Below are 19,739 nucleotides of genomic sequence, written 5' to 3' on the forward strand. Positions count from 1 at the left end.
ACAAGTCTCCGAAAGTCCGTTTGCAGAGATTTGGTTTTCTGGTTTCTTCTGTTTTCTCGTGCAGCCAGAATCCTTACAGAATGATTCTGCCGCGGCTGGTTCCCCGTCAGTCGAGTCAGTGTCGCAGGAGAACAAGTTTTTTACGGAGCACGGCAAGGGGACGGATTCTTCCTCGGCTCTTCCACTTGGCTCTGTAGCCGAAGGTCCTCAGTCCACATCTTTGCCCACGTCTCCTCCCACCTCTGTCTTAGAGGGCACCCACTCAGCGTCATCTCCCTTTCTTGTAACCGCTTCGGCGTCCCGGTACTTCTTTGATTGCCAAGAAGAACTAGGTGAAGAGCAACGACATGAGCTGGAGCTTCAGACCGCGGCGCGAGCTGCTCTCGAGGCGGCTAGAGCCGCGGATGCGGAGGCTCAAATAGTTAGGCAGCAGGAACAGCAAAATCAGCTGAAGGGTTCTCTTGTTGCTCTTTCGATCCTCTTGCGGGCTGCCGCGGTGCGGGTTTGGGGTGTCCGTTCCCGGGAAACTCGGGCAACGGCTTTGGGACAATGGGGGACACCCTCTCCGCAAGACAAAGGAGATAATGCGCCTGATGAGGCGAAGTCCTTCAAGGATGTCCCGGATGTTTCAAGCCGCCAACTCTTCTGCAAAGAGGGAAGGACAGTGGCATCCAGAGAGAGAGTGGCGTGGGGAAGTTCCGAGGATCAAAAAGACCGTCAGTTCTCCACAGACGAGCCAGCGGTACGCACAAATCGGTGTTCTTCTGAGGCGGGCCGCCGCACCAATGACGACACAGGTAATAAGAAGGGCCGGGAGGAAAGGTTTTTAAGCAATGTCGAAGAGCGCTTTGGTATTACGGGAGCCTTACGAGAAGTGCGAATCCAAGTTGTGCATGGAGGATGCAAGACACGTGTGCGTGTGGGTCTGAGGGATATGGCTCTTATGCACGAGTGTGGAGAGGGAAGCACACAGCGCCTGGTGTATAGACATCTCACTCTCGAACAGCCACTTCTCCGCGTCTGCTTTTTACGTCTGCTTCCGCCACCCTCTACGGGTCTTGACGCTAACGGCTGTTCTGCATACAATGGAGCCGAGATGCCCATACTGGGAGATGGTCATAACCCGGTTCGGAAGTTCGAGGATCAGGCCCAAAGACCGGTCTCCTCAGCTTCTGTTTCTGACAGCTGCCAATCTCTTTCGCACTTGCCAGCGCCACTGCTTACGGATAAAAAACAGTTGGGTCAGGCGATTTCAGCAGAAGCATTTCCGCTAGAAAGTAAGCGGCCAGAGGATTCCTCCTTTCTCGAGAAGCACACAAGTCTGCCTTCACCTCTTGCTGGGTCGGCGCAGGGTTCTTCCGAACTGCATTTGACACTCCAGCATTTTGTGTGCATTTACGCTCTCGATGCCGTCCAGGACGCGGCGCTGCTCACGAAGGTGGTTCAACAAGGTTTGAAGTCTGCCGGCCCTCCAGCGTCCTCTGACTTCAGTGTGTCAGAGCGATTTCGAGATTCTCAACTGGAGAGCCCTGCGGGTGTGAAGGGACACGGAGAGGTTCAGAAAGAAGGCAAGATAGTAGTTCCGGAAAAGGAACCGAATAACGGGAGACAGAAGCAGGGGGAGAAAGAGAGTCAGGCGGAAGGCTTCATCAGCTCGCCGCCGAACACAGAAATGCGAGGTGATACCTCAGGAAAACTAGACCTCGAAGCGCCGCTTTCTTCTCACCAAGAGCCGGCAAGTCGGAAGCCAGGGGACATAACCGTCACGAGCAGACAGGGAACAACTGCACGCCGACTGTTGTTAAGGAGCCGCGAAAGACTCAAAGCTCTGACTTTATCCACGAAGTATTTCATTCACGTCTGCGCTCCCACCATCGTGCTGCCTACAAAAAAGGGAAGCGTCGCGAGTGGGGCAGTACTCGTTCTTCATCTCGGAGATATTCATGTAAGCTCGATGTATGATCTGCATCAGGGAAAAAAGCCAGTCCGCCATTCAAAGTTTACTCTGTCAGCCTGGCTGTTGCATCTCCCATTCGTCCTCTTGGTAGCGAGCACAACTTTTCTCAGTGGAGCGCCTGTGAGCGGACAAAATACCCAATGGCAGTTGTCTTTTCCACCTCGTAAGGTGTGTACTCGGGCGTGCTCGAGGGTCTCTTACTCCCCGGTCTGTCGATACAGCAATGAGTTCACCTGCAGCAATTTCCTTTAAATCCGGCGCCAACAGCGTTTCCGGGGCATGACTGCATTTCTCGCTTCTCAGCATCTTAGGATCGCTTTGAGCGCCATGTTGTTTTGGGCAGCATGGACTGCTGGTCAGTTGGGGCGCGGCAGGCACTCCTCAGCCCTCTGAGGAGTGCCTGCCGCCTCAGGTGCTGATCAGCAATCAGGATGTTCCATGCAGCTAGGCCGTGTGCCTGCCCGTTTGTTTTAGCTTGTAACCAGGCGCGCTCTCTCTCTGGTCGTTGCCTGGATACCTAGCTGTATGCATATGATACTTTGCTTTGTGGAAGATCCAAGAAAGACAGTTGAGTAGTAGGTACAAACTCAAATCAAATAACTAGGCACATTACCACGGGGGAGCAGCCTGATTTTCTTTGTCGTGCTACGAGACTCGCACTTGGCCTGAAAGTCACATGCGATCCTTAGTAAAAGGCAAAGGATTGATGCGTGGTGCGACGACCTTTACGCAGGTGTCGAGCCTTGACTTTGGGGATGGCCCCCGTCCAGGCGCGGTCTGTCAGCCGTCGTCCCTGACAGGGCCTTTTTTTTCAGCCCCCGTTCCTACCCTGCATCCAGGACAGGAAGAACCAAGTGCGTCAGAGATAGTTCGAGGTGCGGGTTCTCCAGCTGTCGGTCAATTTCTTGATCGGCAACTCCAGATGAGCTCTGAGTTATGTTCCCCCTCGAATTTAGAAGCGTCCGGTCATCTTACCACACGCACTCCTCTATTGCCTCGGAGCACATCTTGCTCCGTTCCGGGTCCACATGTGCCGGACCCTACCGGACTGGCTGGACAAACCAAAGCGGCGGATGAGCAGAGCCGCGACGGTGGAGGCAGACTTCTGGTTCAATCAAGGATTCGACACACGGTAGTATTCAGTGATCTGCAAGTGCGGCGGTGCGCGTGCCTGCATGAATGCTGGGGTTTTCTTGAAGGCTTAAGGGATGAAGGAGCTCTACTGGAGGACACGAGCGACCAGAAGAGTGATGAGAATGAAAGCGGAGGCAAAAAACGTGTCAGTGAGACCAGCCGACAAGGGAAAGAGAAAGGTGGTGTCCCCTTAGTTGGCCTAGACGGGCAGAGGGGTGGTCATGGAAGGGCGACATTGACCGGACAGAGAGCTGATCCAGTCGAGAGAGGCGTCCATTCACAAACCTGTAGCTCTTGTGTTGATCGGAGTTCTGAACCTTCGAAAAATGGACTGCGTATTTTTCATAAAGTCGGCATGTCCTTCAGCGTCGATCTGACCACATATCAGACCGTCGACCTTCGCACCCTTGTGGTCTCTTCTATAACTCCTTCCGCAATGGGGACGTCTTCTCTTGTCAGCAAGTCGCATAAGCCTTCCCCCGAAATGGACACAACTCTCCAGGCGTTGGATGCAGCGCCCACTTCCGGCTCCGCAAGTGTAGACGAAGAGGAGACAGAAGAGAAGAACGAGAAGTCTCTTATACTCGTTAAGGGCGTATTGCCTTCTTTTTCAATGGACCTCAGTGCTGCTGGGCTGGATACGGTCTTCAGGTTGGTCGCACAGTTCATGCCGAGTGACGCTGCACGGTGAAAAGCCCTTCGGCATTGTCGTGCAGTCGGCAGGCGTCAGAATAGCCGCACTCCCGTATGTGCAGCCAGGCCAACAACGTAATTCAGATCTCGCCGTCTCCTATCTGCGGAGATACCTGTCTCGTGTCTTTGTCCGTGGTCCGATCTGCACAAGAATATAAGAATGCGACTGAACAACGTCTCGTGAACTTGTTCGAAGCTCAGCGCCCTGGCTTAGTTGTGTATTTTATGGACAGGCTGCTCGTTTTCGTGCCACATTTAGCCAAGATGACAAGGCAGGTCCTCTGCATGAAGACTGTCGCTGGGGTCGACCAGTAGTATACAGGGAAACTAGCGCCTCCTTGCAGCTTGAAGACCTAGCCTATCGTACGCATGCTTGGCTTGACACCACAGTTGGCGTTACCGACTTCTCAGAGCGAGCCCAAGCGGAGCACAGAATAGCAGTAACTACGCAGTTGTTCACCAAAGTTCGTGAAACGAGGTTCGGCCCTGCTCTAGGTCAGCCGGGCCTTCAGGATACGAGGGGAGCTACCAATAGTGCGGACAGAGGGCCTAGGGAGTTCGTGTGATTCTTCGTGTCCGCAGAGCTACCGCGATTCTGAAGACCCCAATTCTTCCACCGTCAACCCAACCAGCTACTCCCCCGCCTGTAACAATTTCTCGAAGCTTCACTCTCGGATCCCGGTCTTCCTTTGTACGGCCTTGGAACCGGGCCTTCTCACGTGAGGGTTCAGTAGATGGACCTCTCCAGTCAGAATCAGGTTTGGCGACGGCTCTCGACGTGCAGGAAACAAGCACGCTCCTAAGAAGCGACAGGGGCCGCGGGTGTAATCTACGGCAAATGCACCAAGGCAAAGAACACTTGGAGGAGGAGCAGAGCGCCGAGAACCGCGCTCTGAAGACTGGTGCAAAGACAGAAACTGAGGAAAAGGAGGAAGGCGGAGGATACGAAAGACCGATTTCGAAGAGTGGAAGCGAACACAAATCCATCGCAGGCGGACAAAAGAAAGACATACCGAATCTTCTGGCAGGTTCGGCGCACGCAAGGGGTGTCAGAGCTGCTCCGGTATTTCCATCCTTCATGGCTTCTTTTTCTCTCGAGCGCTTGTCTATTCGTTTCTTTTGCCTCAAAAAACCTCCCTGTGACCCCGGGACTGCCGTCGCGCCTTCTTGCAGGTGCGCCTCAGCCACTCTACGGACCACTCCCGGGAACGAGGAGGTCATGAAATTAGAACACGAACCTTGTGGAGTCGTTCAGTTGGTGACGTCGGGTTTCTCTGCCTTTGTGGAACAGAGCGAAATCGGCCAAAGGGTTTCTCTGCAGATGCTCTCTCTTCAACTTCTCGAACCTGACCTCCCCGTCGGACATCCCAACCGAGAAATTTTGAGAACCCTGCCACCTCCGAGACCGTCGTTGCTCAGTTCGTCATGTGCACCTCTAATGGCGCCAGATGTTAAGACAAGTGGCTCCCAGTCTCATACGACCTCTCACGTGCGCTCGGCTTCAGTCCCGGCTGCCGAAGGACCTGTTTCAGACCCGTACACGAACAGTAACCTGACGTCGGAAAGAGAACGGCAGAACAAACAGGGGGGAGAATGTGAAGGGTGCATCTCAGTCTTGTATCGTTCGGTAGCGAAGCGCCCTTCGTCTACCTCAGAAAGCAAGGGGAAAGATCAGCAGTTTCACACTTCAACAGAATGTTACGTTCTCTCAAGCCCAGGGGTGGAGGGTGGAGGAGGACGTGACGGCGCCGGTCCGTCACGAGGCAAGGATGATATTCTTGGGTCGGACAATCGGGATTTGGAGCAAACAAACACACTTGACAGAGGAAGTGCCCCTTCCCAAGTAGCGGTGACAGACGAGGCCCAGACTCAGCTGCGGGTCGTGGTGCGGTCCTGTGTGCATTTGACTTTCCGTCCCGACGCGCTTTCTAGTCTCGTGTGTTTCCTGAAGCATCCGCCTACGTCAGATGAGAGGGAGGCGGGCCGGCGGCACTCGCTGGACCACGCGTCACAAAGTTCTCCGAATGAGAAGCGAGAAACAGAGCAAAGCTACTCCGGAGATGATTCTGCTTCGGTTAGAGAGTCAAGAGAGAGCAGGGGTCCGACGGTGAGTATGAGTACCTTGGAAGAACAAGGCACGAAAAGTGTGAGAAGAGAACATGGCGTAAGTGAAAACAAAAGTCACGAGACACCACCCCGCTCACTGAACCATTCAGCGGAGGTGGATGGCGTATGTGTCCCGCAGCGAATACGGGGCCTTCGGCCGTCACTTCTATCTCCTCTTCGAGGCCCTCTTCTGAAGGCGGTTGAGCGCGAGCTCAATCCACTCGATGTTTCGGTTTCTCTGGAACTAGAACGGGTGAAATTGATTTGGGTAAACGTCCTAACGCAACAGCAGTTCGCTGTTTCGAACCTGGATGGAGCTTCCGTCTCTCTGGGTCTACGCAGGTACTCGACGGACTGCAACGTTGCTCTAAAGAATCTTACGCTGTCCTTCATCTCTGAAAGACGTGAAGCTAGGATAAGGAGGGTAAATCGAGGTGTGTCGCTTTCACAAAGGAGACGAGTGCCTTCTGTACGGAAGGAACGGGTTCCCTCGCCACAGGTAGCAGAGGGACTGGGGGGTTCCTGCTGTCTATCAGACAGCGGCAAGGTGACGAAGGGAGATGATGAAAGGCTCCAGAAAGACGAGCAACAAGGCGAGCTAGTTCAACCGTACAGGAGAATGCTGGGATCCTTCGAAGAGAAGAGAGAAGCGTCTCAGCCGCTGCGGGGACCACCAAGAGAGCAGGAGACCTTGAGGCCGGTGGTAGAGGAAGGAGGAAGTCGAGCAGGGGAGTCGGCAACGGAGGGCGACCATGTGTGCAGCGCACCTCTCGGATTCAGGAAGGGATTGTGGACAGCGAGTTCCTCGCATTCTGAGACACGGACCCTTGCGACCAAGATTATTGGAATACTACCGGACCAGCCTTACATCTTGCGGGTGACGATGAGGTCCTTGCATCCTCTGCTTCCTTCATTCGCTGGTTATGCCCTTGAGTTAGGAGTTGATATTGGAGCTATCGAGCTCGTCTATCTTCACAAAAAGTTCTGGAAGCTGTTTGACTGGATCCTCGATTCTTTCATTGGAACTCTGACAGCTAGTCCTGCACCTGCACACCCGCCCCCTTCTGTTTCGTCGCCGTCCAGCCCGCCGTCATCACTACCGGTTTCCTCTTTACCGCTTGGTGTCCCGTCGAGCGCCCATCCTGCTGCTGCGACTGCTAGACCCGAGCCCGGCCGTGGTCAGTTCTTTGCAAACATCGGCTTGTATCGCTTGCATCGACTTCTCGACATTCTTACTCGAGCGTCTCAGGCACCGTCTCCATCGAAGCCACTGGTCCCACCGGTTCCGTTTCACGTCCCCGTGCAGGGAATGGTTGGTGATGTGAACTCAGGGCGCCGGAACGTTTTGCGATGTAGCTGTGGGATGGACAGGCACTCAACAGCATCTAACGCGTATCTTGCGAAAGTGCGAGCCATGAAGGATCTGGCGCGTCCCGCGCTTCACTTGTACAGCTATCACGTCACGATTCGCTCGCCCATCGTGTTTGTCCCAGGTGCCGTTTCTCCTGTTGTGAGCGGGATCGTAAGCGAAAGCCATGGGGACGAGAAGACGAGGCTGCAGCTCGCAGTCGCGTCGAAACAACCGGGCGAAGGGCACGGAGTAGGAGAAGTTCGTCACGGGACAAAGGCAAGCGACTCTGTTACCGAGGAAGCAAGAGGCAACCTGCGTCTCTCTGAGGATGAAACAGTGGATCCTTCTTCTTTGACAGGAGTCGTGACTACCAAGCATTCAGCAAGACACGGGTCTCTGCCACAAGGGCGAACGAAGGAGACGCTTTGTCTACAAGGGGAGGAGAGGGGAAGCGCACCGCTCTCACCAGAGCAAGGAAGGACGACGACAGCTGCACGCGACGCTTCCAAGCGGCGAAAGGAGAAGGGCACAGGCGTAGAAAGGTTTTCATGTGCGTTCCAGGACGCGCTGTGTCCCGGCATCGAACTCCGGTTAGGCGACTTCTCAGTGACCAACCGGATCTCTTGCGAACCGGGCAGATGGGGTCTGGTTGAGGAAGTAAAGGTACGCCTGATGAAAATGAAAGGCACGGTCAGGTGGAGGCGGTTATGGACACCCTTGGTAGAAGAAGTTGGTGCCGAGGAGAGACGAAGAAAAGCTGTACAAGGAAGTCCTGCCGATGAGGATGGCAAAGAGACAAAGGGGGAGAGAAGGAGGTCAACTGAAATAAAAGGCCCGTGGAAAAAAGAAGTGAGAGGAACAACGATGATACAACGAGAGACTACCACAAGCTCTAACAAACCGGAAGAAAACGAAGTGGTCTTGAAGGAGATGGACGTCGTAGTGCGATTTATCCGGGGACTCAACAACAGCCGACGGAAACGTAAGTGGCGCTTGAACGAACCGAAAATACAGCGCAGAGCGCCCGGCTCGGGCTTGTAGTTTCGCCGGCCACTCTGCCAGCCGCATTCCGTGCTCTCGTCGCAGGACGTTCCTACTTTTGCTTAAGGTGTAGAACCTCCGGCGGCGTTTAGCGTTCCTACTTGAAGTGTGCGGCTGATGCTCCCTTTTTAAAAAGGATCGATACGCAGATTGACATGCAGGGGCGTGGTGGCGCCGCCTGACTGCTTGGATACTCATTTCGTTTCTCTTCTCGTGGTCGTCATCGCGATCCTGTCGCGTCGCAGTCGATGCGCACTCGGTGTCCGCTCGTCTATGACGACTTTTGTTTTACGAGAGCTAGCTGCGGGGAAAAGTGTCTCGGTGCACTAGAGTAAAGTTCGTGGGCGAGGACTGCTCACTATCTGCAGCACCCTGTTTCGGTTCTTGCTGAGCCAACCTCCCACCGCGTTGCAAGAAGCGACAAATCGAACCCTCCCGTTGGCTCGTGTGTACTGTGGCCCTGGGACACCGCCAGGGTGGTGTGCTTGTTCTCATACCTTCTACCTTCAACTGTACGGAACGTAACAAACCTCCAGGCAAAGAATAATATTTTGTTCAGCCACTGGTTCACCGTCAACTACCTTGTTTCGAGGTGCCGTGTACTGTTCGTTGCCCCTTGTTCTTGACGAGGTTGCTCCGCTGGGTGGCATCACCGCTCAGTTGCCGTCCATTTTCTTTTTTTTTGACATGTCTTCTTGTGCTCAATCTGCGTTGGCTTCTTTCTATCTGTAGTTCCACATCCTACGTGGCTCCGTGTCGAAGTCGAGGACGTCCCGCTGGTCCTCTCGCCTTTCCGCTTTCAGCTCCTTCTCGCGCTCCTCAACTCGGTGAGGCTCGGTCGCGCCGAAGCATCGCGCCGCGAGAGTGTTTTCCACATTTGATAAGCTTCTATCGAACTCCCTTGGTTCCTGAGCACGCCGCTCTCACGTCTATGCAGCGCCCGCGTTGTGTACCCACGGCTTAGTGCAGCTGAGAGAGGCGGCGTCGGTTGGCGTGCCGTGCCCGGAGACGTCGCACGGGGAGCTCTTCCCGATCCTTTTTTTTTTTGGTGCGCGTGGCAGGGAGGTGTGCTACATGATGAGAAGTACGTAGATCCCCACATTTCAGGCCACGGCAACAGATGCACACTGTGTTTGCGGGGATAGTAGGTCGTGTCTGGGTCCCGGAGTTTTTTAGCGGCTTCTCGGCTTTTGCAAGGAACGTGTACTGCTGCGTGTCGCGTGCAAGGATGTCGCTACGGAGCATCCTAGACTCCTGGCGGTGTCGGTGCGACATTTCGATACTGGGGCAACATGTTCTTGACTGGTATTCTTTCCACTCAGAATCTCCTTCAAGAAGACCCTGATGTGGCAGTTCTCAACACACCGGCTACTCCTCCTTCACCTCCTCCTCGTCGTACCTCGCTCCGGTGCTCCCCCTCTCACGAGCGCTTAAGGGCTCGCTTGCTCCGGAGCCGCTCTGCGTATGCGAGGAAGGCCCAGCGTAAGTCGGATTCTTTGTGTGAGTATGTCCTAGTCATCCCGGCGTGCGATGTGGTGAGTAAGACCAAAGCCTTATATCGGTGTTTACGGTAGACTGGCAGAGAAGCCACAAACTGAGTTTCGGGCTGAAATGTGTGTCCGGTGTTGCACTCGTTACTCGTGCTGCACTCCGGGCCTGCCAGGAGTGGCGTGAGTCAGGCGAGGCATAGTGAAAGACAGCTGCGTATGGGGGCATTGACTGACTTACAGGGTAGTTGCACCCACGCTGGCGGTCTTCTCGCTCTATGCCAAGAGCTGTCCATACTGGAAATTCCCGCAGCTCTTTACAGGGTACATGTATGTGGGTATGTGTCTATGTATCAGTGTGTAGGTACACTTACTTACACGGTAGTTGCCTCCCACGCCTGACTGGACTGGGTGGCTTGCGGTCTCCTATGCTCTGCGTTTTGCTCAGTGGACGATACCACTTCCATATACTCCCGAGCCTGTGGCTCCCAGACAAGTTACGAGAAAGACGCAGATCATGTTCCTTGCCCGACAACCGTGGACTGGCTTAAAGTGCTCGAGGAGGCGGGCCTTTGTTCCCTACGCTTTGAAGTGTTGATGAAAAATCTCACTATTGAGCTGGTGAAGAGAGCCTCGCAGTGCGGAGGCAACGAAGTCGGGGCAGGAAGGGTCAGTCGCAGTGGAAACGTCAATTACGAGCGGGCGGCTTCCCCTTACCAACAGGGCTCAAAGGACAGCGTGAAGAAGCCCCGAGATGCAGAGAAGAAAAAACGAGGAGGACTCAGGAGGCAAAGCGAAGTGGTTCGAGATGACAGACGAGAAGAAAAAATAAGAGACGGCGGAGAAAGATTTCTTCTTTTACATGCCAAGACAATGACGGTGGGTCATGTGACTGCCAGTTTTCGCAGGCGGCTAACAAAAGAAATAGAGCACATGTTTCAAATGTTGTGTACTCGCAGTCTGCCGGCGGTGTATCGGCGAAGTCACCAGATACGTGAATGCCTGTAGACTAGTCGTCGCCGGGGCTGCTAAGTATTCGCAGCGTCTGCGTTATTTACATGTCAAAATAGCGGCAGCACCGGGAATCGCTCCCGACATCAGCTCTTGTCGCGAAAGAACAGTTGCACCATAGGGGTGTTTTCCCAGTGCGTGCCCCTTTGCGGCGCCTACTAGCGTCTTCACTTTCTTGGTCTGTTCACGTGTGTACTCGCGCCCTGGAGAGGCCGAAGTAAAGCCGGGACAGGCCTACGGCTCTGTCCACTCGGTTTCTCCCTACATGCTAGTTGCCCGCGCAGTCCTACACCTGGGATTAGCCAGCATTCTGGTACCGGGCAAGTCTATCCGTGATTTTACTACGCCTTCTGAATATGTTCATGAGATGTGGTTTCGCACTCACACGTTGTGTTTGTTTCAAGTAAACACGTGTTTGTGCATTTTATCTGGCCATGAGTAGATAGACCCTCCCCGCGCTTGTATAGTGTGGCAGCATTTACTTGGCCAGCACTAGGTGGCGTTCAAGCGAGTCTTCGTATTCGGTGTCATTCTGTCTTCTGCTGTTTTCAGGTGGAACTACTATCTGTTTCTCTCCCACCATTCAGTCCTCTCCTCCAGGGCACCTTCCTCGCGACCAGGCAGCCTGTTTCGAATGCCCTGGAGAAGCTGTCGGCAACCTTGGCCGCAGTATGTCTTGACACAGCCCGCGTTTTCCATCCCACATCAGCCGGGCCATTCAACGTCATTTTATCGGACACCAGGCACAACTGGTTTCATCTCGCGGCTCAGCAGAACGTTGTTTCAGCGAGCTCGGCTGCCGTCAAGCAAACCCAGCGTGTGCACGCACCCAGATACGCGCATACGGAGAAGAGTGGCCAAACCCGGGAGGCTGACAGCTGGAGAAGTGAGGACAGAAAGGACAGCTTTTCTCTCTTTGAGGGGTCGACGCAAAAGACATTTGAGTCTGGCTCCGACAGTGACAGTCCCACGGACAGGGGCGCGGTGCTCGATGACGTCGAGTTTATACGTCCGCTGTCTCTCCTTCGCTTTCAAGGACTCCCGGAAGAGTGTCTTTTTGCCCCTGATTTGTTTAGAGAGACTAAGCCCTTGCATCGAGAAAGAGGCGCTTTCACATTGGGTGGCCGAACTAGTGATGCCTTCCCTTTATCCGTTCTTGGTAGCGAGATTGCTGGGGAAGCGGCTCGGAGAAGGCCGGAACTTAACGTTGTCTACCGCAGTGCGCACGCCGTTCTGCGTCCAGTGTTGACTTCAGAGACAAGTGACTCGTACGAAGCCGGTAGGGAAGTGTTGTCTGAACCATGCGCAAAATTTGTTTCACCTAGCAAGTCTTCGATTTCTAGGAGCGCCCAGCCCGTTCCCGTTAAAAAAGACAGTCTGAGACACGGAAGCGCCGACCCGCAAACCTGTCTTGAAGGAAAGGATCTCTCCTTTACTGAGAATCAGCAAAGGATTTCTGTCAGCATTGCTCATCCGCGTTGCGTACTTCACTTACCGCTCTTCATGCAGACATACGACTTCTTTTTTTCCCCCTCGAGCACCGCGGATTCTCCTGGTGGTAAGAAACTGGCACCCGAGGGAGGCGACATGCGTAACGCTGGCAGGCAGGGGAGCTCGCGAGGTGGTGCTGCTGGGAAAAGCGGAAAGAACGAGGTAGCTGTGGCGAATGGAGACAGTGTGGGGGAGAGGAAAGAAGTCGAGAACGAGGAGAGCGAAACGCCTTCCGCCATACACCAAGGGCGGGCGCAACCGGTGATACCTCCCCTTCCTTTAAACGGCAGTGGGGAATTCTCTCGCAGTGAGTTTGAAACTGAAGCGAAAGACCTATATGACCTGCCTCTGCCGAGGCAGGCGTTCACATCTCGCGAACTACGTTACAATCCTTCTGTTACCTCCAAGGCTCACTCCGTCTCTCACCTGGGTCGTCTGAAGTCAGCTGTTCTAGATGTGTATCATATGCGATTGCCGTTTTCTCCACGGCTTCAATCTTTCGGGAAGACGGGCTTACACGGCCCCGAATCAGAGGAAGAGTCACCGACCGGGGATCTGCTTGAGCAAAGCAGTCAAGTAGCCGCTTCCCGCATGACACACGCGCTGCTTACAAGTCGCCGTGCTCCAGAGGGCTTCGGGGTAAAAGCCGGGAAGGTGAGTCAGCTGTTGCCTATGCGAAGCTTGAAATCGAGACAAGCAGAAAATAAGTTAGAACAAGGAAGACCCGAAGATAACAGTTCAGGAGGGAGAGGACTCGATCTTGAAGCACGTTCTTCGGGGAGGTCGAGACACCGCAAACTCAGGGGCAGAAAAGACAGAGGAAATTGGCGAGGAGGTACCACGGAGGAAGCTGCATCAAACACCCCCCAGAGAATTGTGAAGAGGTCAGAAGTCCTTCTGGAGTTTTCGGCTGCGTCGTTGTTGCTTCCTGAAGATCTACATAATCCTAACAGCGCTTTAGTGGCCATGCAGTGTTCACTCCTTCTCCGCAAGCAAACAGGTGGCTCTCCCCCTCCTTCAATTTTTGGACACGCGGCAGCCGCTCCTGTGCAGACGCCCCGAAGCGAGCAAGACACAAAAGGTGAGGCTCAGGTTGCTCCAGCGCTTCCAGACAAAGTGAGTGAAGATCGCCAAGCTCTCCTCTCCCTTGGATCTTTGTCCGCTTTGAAGAATCTGAGTTCTCCAGTGGATGGACGGTCCTCGAGAACCGGGGAGTTCGACAGGATAGCTCCGAGCGCCAGCATCCATGCAGAAGGGAATTACCGAACAGAATCAGTAAACAGCGAGGGAGGTACGAAGGTGCAGCACTTAGTCCATGGTGGACAGGAGGGAGTGCAGGGACAACTTGGATTTCAAGAGGGCTATACCCTCATAAGGGTCCGAGAAGCGAGTTTGTTCTGCTGTCGGAAGGCCGCAACACTCGTGGCAGCGGAACAGAGGGAAAAGTATACATGCGAAGCTCGTCGATTTGAAAGTCGGGGTGTGGAGAAGGATGCCGAAGAAAACTTGAGTCTGACTGGAGAGCAAATGGGGTTCCGGGTTCCTCCTTCATCAATAGTATCAGACAACTCGGTGCGGGGAGGACTCGGCAAGCCACGGCAGGCAGATATGCGTATCTTGTGTGCTGGAATGCATCTGGATATGCTAACGCATCAAAAGAACTCGACCTATGAGCCCTTTACAGACGGACAATTCCCCCGATCCCAGCCTGCTACGACAGGGAGAGAAGACAGCCAAAGAACCCGAGTGTATCCAGAAGGCCACGAACAGCAAAAGCAACTTCCACCGCTTCCCGTGGACAGGGAAGCAAGTCTCTGCACATTAGATTCACGTAGGACCACGTCCCTGGGTTTGTCGCCTTCGGTCTCTTCTTCCTTTTCTTCCTCAGCGCGTAGCCTAAGTCAAAGTCACTTGGAGATGACTCGTCTTCATGTCATCATGTATCCTTGCTCGATAGAGATCTCGTACCAAGACCTTCTTCTCGTATCCAACTGTCTTTACTCCCAGAAGGCGCAACTTGATGCACAGTCGCATGAAAACGATAAGCCCAACCCCGACGTACAGTCTGCAGGTGATCGCTTTTGTCCCAGTTCTTCGACTGATCCTGGAGAAGACGTCGGATCCACGGAAGACCGAACGTCCCTCAGTTTGAGCAAGACGCTTAGCCATACAGAGGGACAGCCGCCAAGGCAGAAGAAGGACGAGGCTGCAGGAACACCGGAAACAGGAGCAGAACAACATGAGGGACAAAAGGAGATCGAAGTGCGAATTCTCGCTCTCCGTCTAACATTGCTGAACGATTGCGGCGGATCTCTGCACGCCCCAGTTTTGCAGTTGTTCATACCGTCCGCAGACTTTGTGCATCGGGTGTATGCGGTGCGCGGCGACGCCCTGTTATGGACTGCTGCGGCGGCAGGCGAAGCAGCCCACCTGGCAAAGGATGAGTGTCTCTCCCCCAGGAAAGCGGACAAGCGCGGGGGAGCGCCTTCCTTCTCGCCTCTCATGGCAACACGGAAAGTCGAAGAGGACGCTAGAACGCCTTTGGAGACGAACACACAAGCAGTAGATAAGTGGAATCCTCATGCACTGCGCTACGCCACGGGACACCATAGCATGACGAGTGATAGTGCGTGTGATGCTTCCTACGTGTTTGTCCAGCCTCCTTCTGTGTGGGGTGAAGAAGGACATGTCCGAGTATGTTTTTGTCCTAGCTTGTCGGCATCGAAAACCGAGAATGAACCAACAGAGCTCAGCGTTCCTTTCCCGTCAGTAGAGCAGATTGTAGGCGGCGCGCCAAGAGTTGTTACGTGTGGTGTAAGCAGTGCAAATATATCGCTGCTTCTCTGGTGTTTCAATCCCGTAGCTGTGGCCTTTGAACCCGTAGTTGAAAATTTCGCAGTAAACGTTGTGCGGAGAGAGCTTCCTTACAATGTCTACGCCTGTTTATATCCTGGAGAATCATCTCCCAGGCACCAGGTACTTGAGGCGGGGGCAGCTGACGTCGCCGCATTAGCTGCCCTTGCTCTTGAGCAAGCTGCACGAAGGAGGGCGGCTGCTGTTGCGAAGTCGGAACAGGGCTTAAGGGAGGACTCTAGAGGAGGGAGAGAGAAGGGCAGACATGAGGCAGTTTCCGAGGAAGGGCACAAAAAGGTGAGCCGAGAGGAAACTTTTCCGGACTCGAAAGTGGAGCGAGGGCGGAGGCGCTCACGAGACGCTGGGGCGGTGAATGAGAGAAGGGGGGGGTACCGGCACCCGAAGCATGAGGTAGACGAGGCGCACGTGTACTCCAAAGAATTCCCCGGGTCGCGGGAGCGAGGGACTGGAGGATTTGGAGATGGCACACAGACGAAGAACAGAAAAGATAGTATAGACGCTGGGCAAGGACCAGGGGGCTCGAAGGCCCCCAGTCGTCAGCCTACATTTGTCTTCGGTTGGTCTGATGAGGACGATGAAGAGCATTCGCGTGCTAGTAGCGAGTGGGATGAGTTAGGACCGAGCTCACTGGAGAGCAGCAGCAGAGACAGCAGCTCGTTTAGTCGCGAGAGCAGCTCGTTGTCCTCCTGGGACAGCGAGGAAGAACTGCCGTCAAAGGACCAGTTCAAGGTAGCGTCTTCGTCGTCTGCAGGTGGTGACCCGGCTAGTTCTAGAGCACCTTCACTCGGGGATGCCAGCTCGGTTCGCTCACGGTCTGTTTCACCGCTCGAGGAAGATGAGAGGCGACGTCGGTACTCTGGCTCCTCCTCCCTGATATCGGCATCTTCTCCGTCAAGTGTCACAAGTTCTACACGGGAGAGTGCAGAGGAAGAGGAAGATGACACCAAAGAGAAAATCGAGCGGGAAGAAAAGTACGTCGGATTGTTCATTTCTTCACCATGTACAGCACCCGTTGAGATCAACGTCTCTCACATTCTTCTTCGCACGCTGCTCTCGTCTCTTGTGCAGTGGCGTTCGGATTTCCAGCGTCACGCCTTGGTTTGCCGTGCTCGTACCGACACGAAGATAGGGAGCACCTCTTCAGGCTCGGCGGCTGGACGATGCTCTGCGCCTGTCGAAGTGTCGCGGCACAGACGGAATACCGTCCCGGAAGCCAGTCGTGATGCTGATAGGGGAGTGCCGCAGGAAGACGAGAGGTCTGATGAGGAAAACGACGCAGGGGAAGAAAACATGAACAGGGCCCTCCAACGGGAGAACGATAAGCTCCAACCGAGAACTGGGGGGCAATGTGAGCGCGGGTCGGTGAAAGACGCACTAACGCGTTGCCACTCGAATCCGACAGGTGCCAGTGAAGAACCAGTCATCACGTGGAACCCCGAAGGCTCAGCGTCAATTTCCACAGCTGAAGACAAACATTCTCGCTCCAGTCAGGACATGGGATACCAGGGTATACATAGTTCGCGCGACACGCCGTCGCCCTCGTCTGGGGGATCCCCCGGACCCTCTCATTCAGCTGATGAGGGCGGGCGTTTGTCAAGGGAGCTCTCTTCGTTGCCTTCCCTGCCCCAGCTCGTTGTGGAGGAGTACCAGCCGCCTCCATCTTCGGTTCAGTTGCCTCTAGTGAAGGCAGCGAGCGTTGAGAGCAGTCCGCTGGAAGTGCCAGGTTTTGAAGAGGAGCGGGTCCTCTTGGAAGCGGAGGAAGGCAGGGGGACGCATGTTACCTCGGGCCTAATTCCTGATGCGGAGAGCAGAGGGGAGGACAGGGATGGCGAAGGTCGAGAAAAGAGTACAGACCTGGGAGAAGGGAGAAACGCAAAGAGGGAACAGAGCACCGCGGACGGGAAGGACACGGGGAGCGAGAGCAGGGAGCAAGCATCGCCCGGGAGTGTTACTGAAGAGACTGGTAAGTTAAACGATGATGACATTGATCTCGCGAATAGTGCAACTTCCGTACACGACGTGACAGCAGACCAGATGAGTCCCGATTCTGCCTTGTTGTCGAGTTCGTTCCGCCCGGGGCCGCACCCTGAGCTGGCTGCTTCAGGCTATCCTTCGTCTCCTGGCGCTATGTCTCCTCGTGGTGGCTCCGCTTGGGCGGGTGTAGGGCACAGTGCACGTTTGGTTGCTGCGGGAGGGGGAGGGTTCGGAACGACAGCATCAGCTGTGGATCCACGTCGTCATGTGCTGTTCATTCCATACCTTGTCAAAAACGAAACTGGAATGCTCCTCGAGGTCGATGTTCCCCATCGTTCGGTCACACTGCCCGACGTCGCTCAGGCAGATGACGGAGCGTTGGACAAGGCTACTGTTGGAGGAAGCCTTGGTGCAGTTCAAGGGGGGGAAGCCGGGTTACCAGAGAAGAAGGCGGAAATTGGTCGCTCTACTAAGCACTCTCGTGAGGGGCAGGAGGAAAAAGGGAAGTCTCACAGGGGGGGGGAAGACACGGATGTGATAACGCCGGCGCACATGCTGATCCCAGACCAGGATGTAGAAGACGAAATGGCAATGTGGGATGCTGGGAGGGGGCGTCGGGGCAACGTGCGTCACGCGGATGCGGAGTCTTTTTCCGCTAGTGAACGGGGGATGCGGGCATCGGAATGCGCAAAGCGGACACTTTCTCACACTGAAGACAGTAGTCTCCGCAACACTAGATGCAGCGAAACGGGTCAGCATGCCAGACAGGCACAGCAGAACGGACACGCGGGCCATGCACCACAAAAACCGGGTGATACAGACGTGGCAAATCTGATGAGAGGAGACGGACAAAACACTGGCGACAGGCAGAGAACTGAGAAGAGAGGCGGTAGCGTCAGGCAGCGCTGGATCCAGGTTGTAGTGCCTGCAGGCCAAGAAAAAGCTCTTAAACAACTGCAGGTTGAGGTCGGACGAGCTGCGAGCTACCACGCCAAACTGAAACTGACGGCTTGTCGAGGGGCCAGGACGGGAGAGAGAGGAGGCGCCGGTGATGAAAGCGAGAAATATGTAAAGGGAGGAGACGAGAATCTGGCATGGGTAGCCGGCCGGCCTGTCCCCGTTGACAGAGTGGGGGTGTATATTCAGCCGTTAATCCAAATTGTCAATGGAAAACGGGAGGTACGTTACCACCTGTAGGCGCGTCCTCGAAAGCGCGATACTTGCCTATGCGGCGTCAGGACCGACTGTGTGTGCAGGGAGTGAAACTTGATTCTCGTCTCTGTGGAACAGAAGAAGTGAGGATCCGGCGGGTAGGGAATCGTCTCACGTCAAGTCTCCTTGTGCGCTGCAGATAGCAGGTCATACTCAGTCACGGTATGGTCGCCACGAGTGGGGAGTATGCGGGTAGTCAGCTGCTTTTATGGAAAGTAGGCTCGCGTCTACGAAAGTTGTCTGATTGGAATCCTGCTTTCTCGACCGTGCATCTTGTGCTGCGGGACGTGTTGAGCTCTTGTCTTACCCCTGTACGCATGCTACTGCTCCGGTCGAGGGCTGCGTCGCTCTGGAGAGGCAGCGGGGGGGCGGGGGTCTCACAGCAATGACTTGCCGTCACTTTCTGTAATGTCGATCAGATGCATTGCAGAGGGCCAGGGTGACAGACGGAGGCCTTGCGTATGAACTACTTGCACCCTGACGTGACTTCGGCACCCAAAAACATCGGCTTGGATGTTCGCTGCGAGTTACACCGCACTGCTCACTTCTTGTGACTGGCCGGCGTACCATTGTTAATTCTGATACTTCCGAGGCACTTTTCACTGAGGGCGCCATGGCCTGTGCTTCGGTTGTGATGGCTGCTGCTTCTGTTCTCCTCTCCCAGCTCCTTGGTGACGCAGCAAAAGCACAGAATCAGAAGACCCCTTCTTCTCTGGTTTCAGCTCATGAGCCTCTTCCTCTTCTGGCACCAGATGTTGCCCATCCGTCTCCGTCGTCGTATGTTGGTCGTCCTGACAGGCCGCGGTACTCGCCTGCGACACCCTATCACGACACCGCACAATCGCCGGCCGTGTTCGTGTCCCCGAGTTCTCAAGCTAGTGCGCATGAAGCGGCTGGGCCGCAGTCCCCAAGCTCCGACGTTGACAAGCGCGTATCTTCTCCTGTCCCTCTTCCCTCTGTTCGAAAGCCTAGCGAGAAGTTGGAGCCGCTGCCTCTGTCTCTCCCACCTGGGGCTCACAAGCCTGGGGGGCCGCAGGCGTCTTCGGTTGCGTCTGCACCGGATTCTGCTTACATAATTTGCCGAGTCGTGGCAGAGGCCGGCAGAAAGAGACTGATCGTTCAGTCTCAAGTGCTCTTGCAGAACAAGTGCTTTGTACCCTTCGAAGTTCTTGTATTTCCTGCTGTTGACGGCATGGGCGTGGGTGAAGGGGCTTGTCCTGGGGCGTCTCTGGCGACCCGTCCCGGCTCATCAGGAGAGACAGGTTCCGGTAGAAAGCAGCGAGCGAGGGGGGATGTGGAGTGGGGTGCGCACAGTGAATCGGAGTCGGGAAAAGGGACCAGATTACTTGTTCTGCCACCTGGAGGATCTGCAGCTGTCCCTGTCAACCGTAAGGCTGGGGCCCAGGCA

The 19,739-nt window shown here is 54.9% G+C and overlaps 1 protein-coding gene across 1 annotated transcript in view; it reads left to right on the forward strand.

The window, feature by feature from the left end:
* Nucleotides 1–19,739, forward strand: part of CSUI_001867 (vacuolar protein sorting-associated protein) — a 44,556-nt gene that overhangs the window by 6,723 nt on the left and 18,094 nt on the right. Inside the window, exons 3-10 of the mRNA XM_068062070.1 lie at nt 65–1,945; nt 2,691–3,742; nt 4,367–8,223; nt 9,015–9,109; nt 9,605–9,764; nt 10,218–10,648; nt 11,333–18,298; nt 18,996–19,719. Of these exons, the coding sequence (XP_067925956.1) occupies nt 65–1,945; nt 2,691–3,742; nt 4,367–8,223; nt 9,015–9,109; nt 9,605–9,764; nt 10,218–10,648; nt 11,333–18,298; nt 18,996–19,719 (15,166 nt within the window). The remainder of the gene's footprint in view (nt 1–64; nt 1,946–2,690; nt 3,743–4,366; nt 8,224–9,014; nt 9,110–9,604; nt 9,765–10,217; nt 10,649–11,332; nt 18,299–18,995; nt 19,720–19,739) is intronic.

Source organism: Cystoisospora suis, assembly GCF_002600585.1.
Source record: "Cystoisospora suis strain Wien I chromosome Unknown contig_751, whole genome shotgun sequence".
In the NCBI taxonomy this organism is placed as follows: domain Eukaryota; phylum Apicomplexa; class Conoidasida; order Eucoccidiorida; family Sarcocystidae; genus Cystoisospora; species Cystoisospora suis.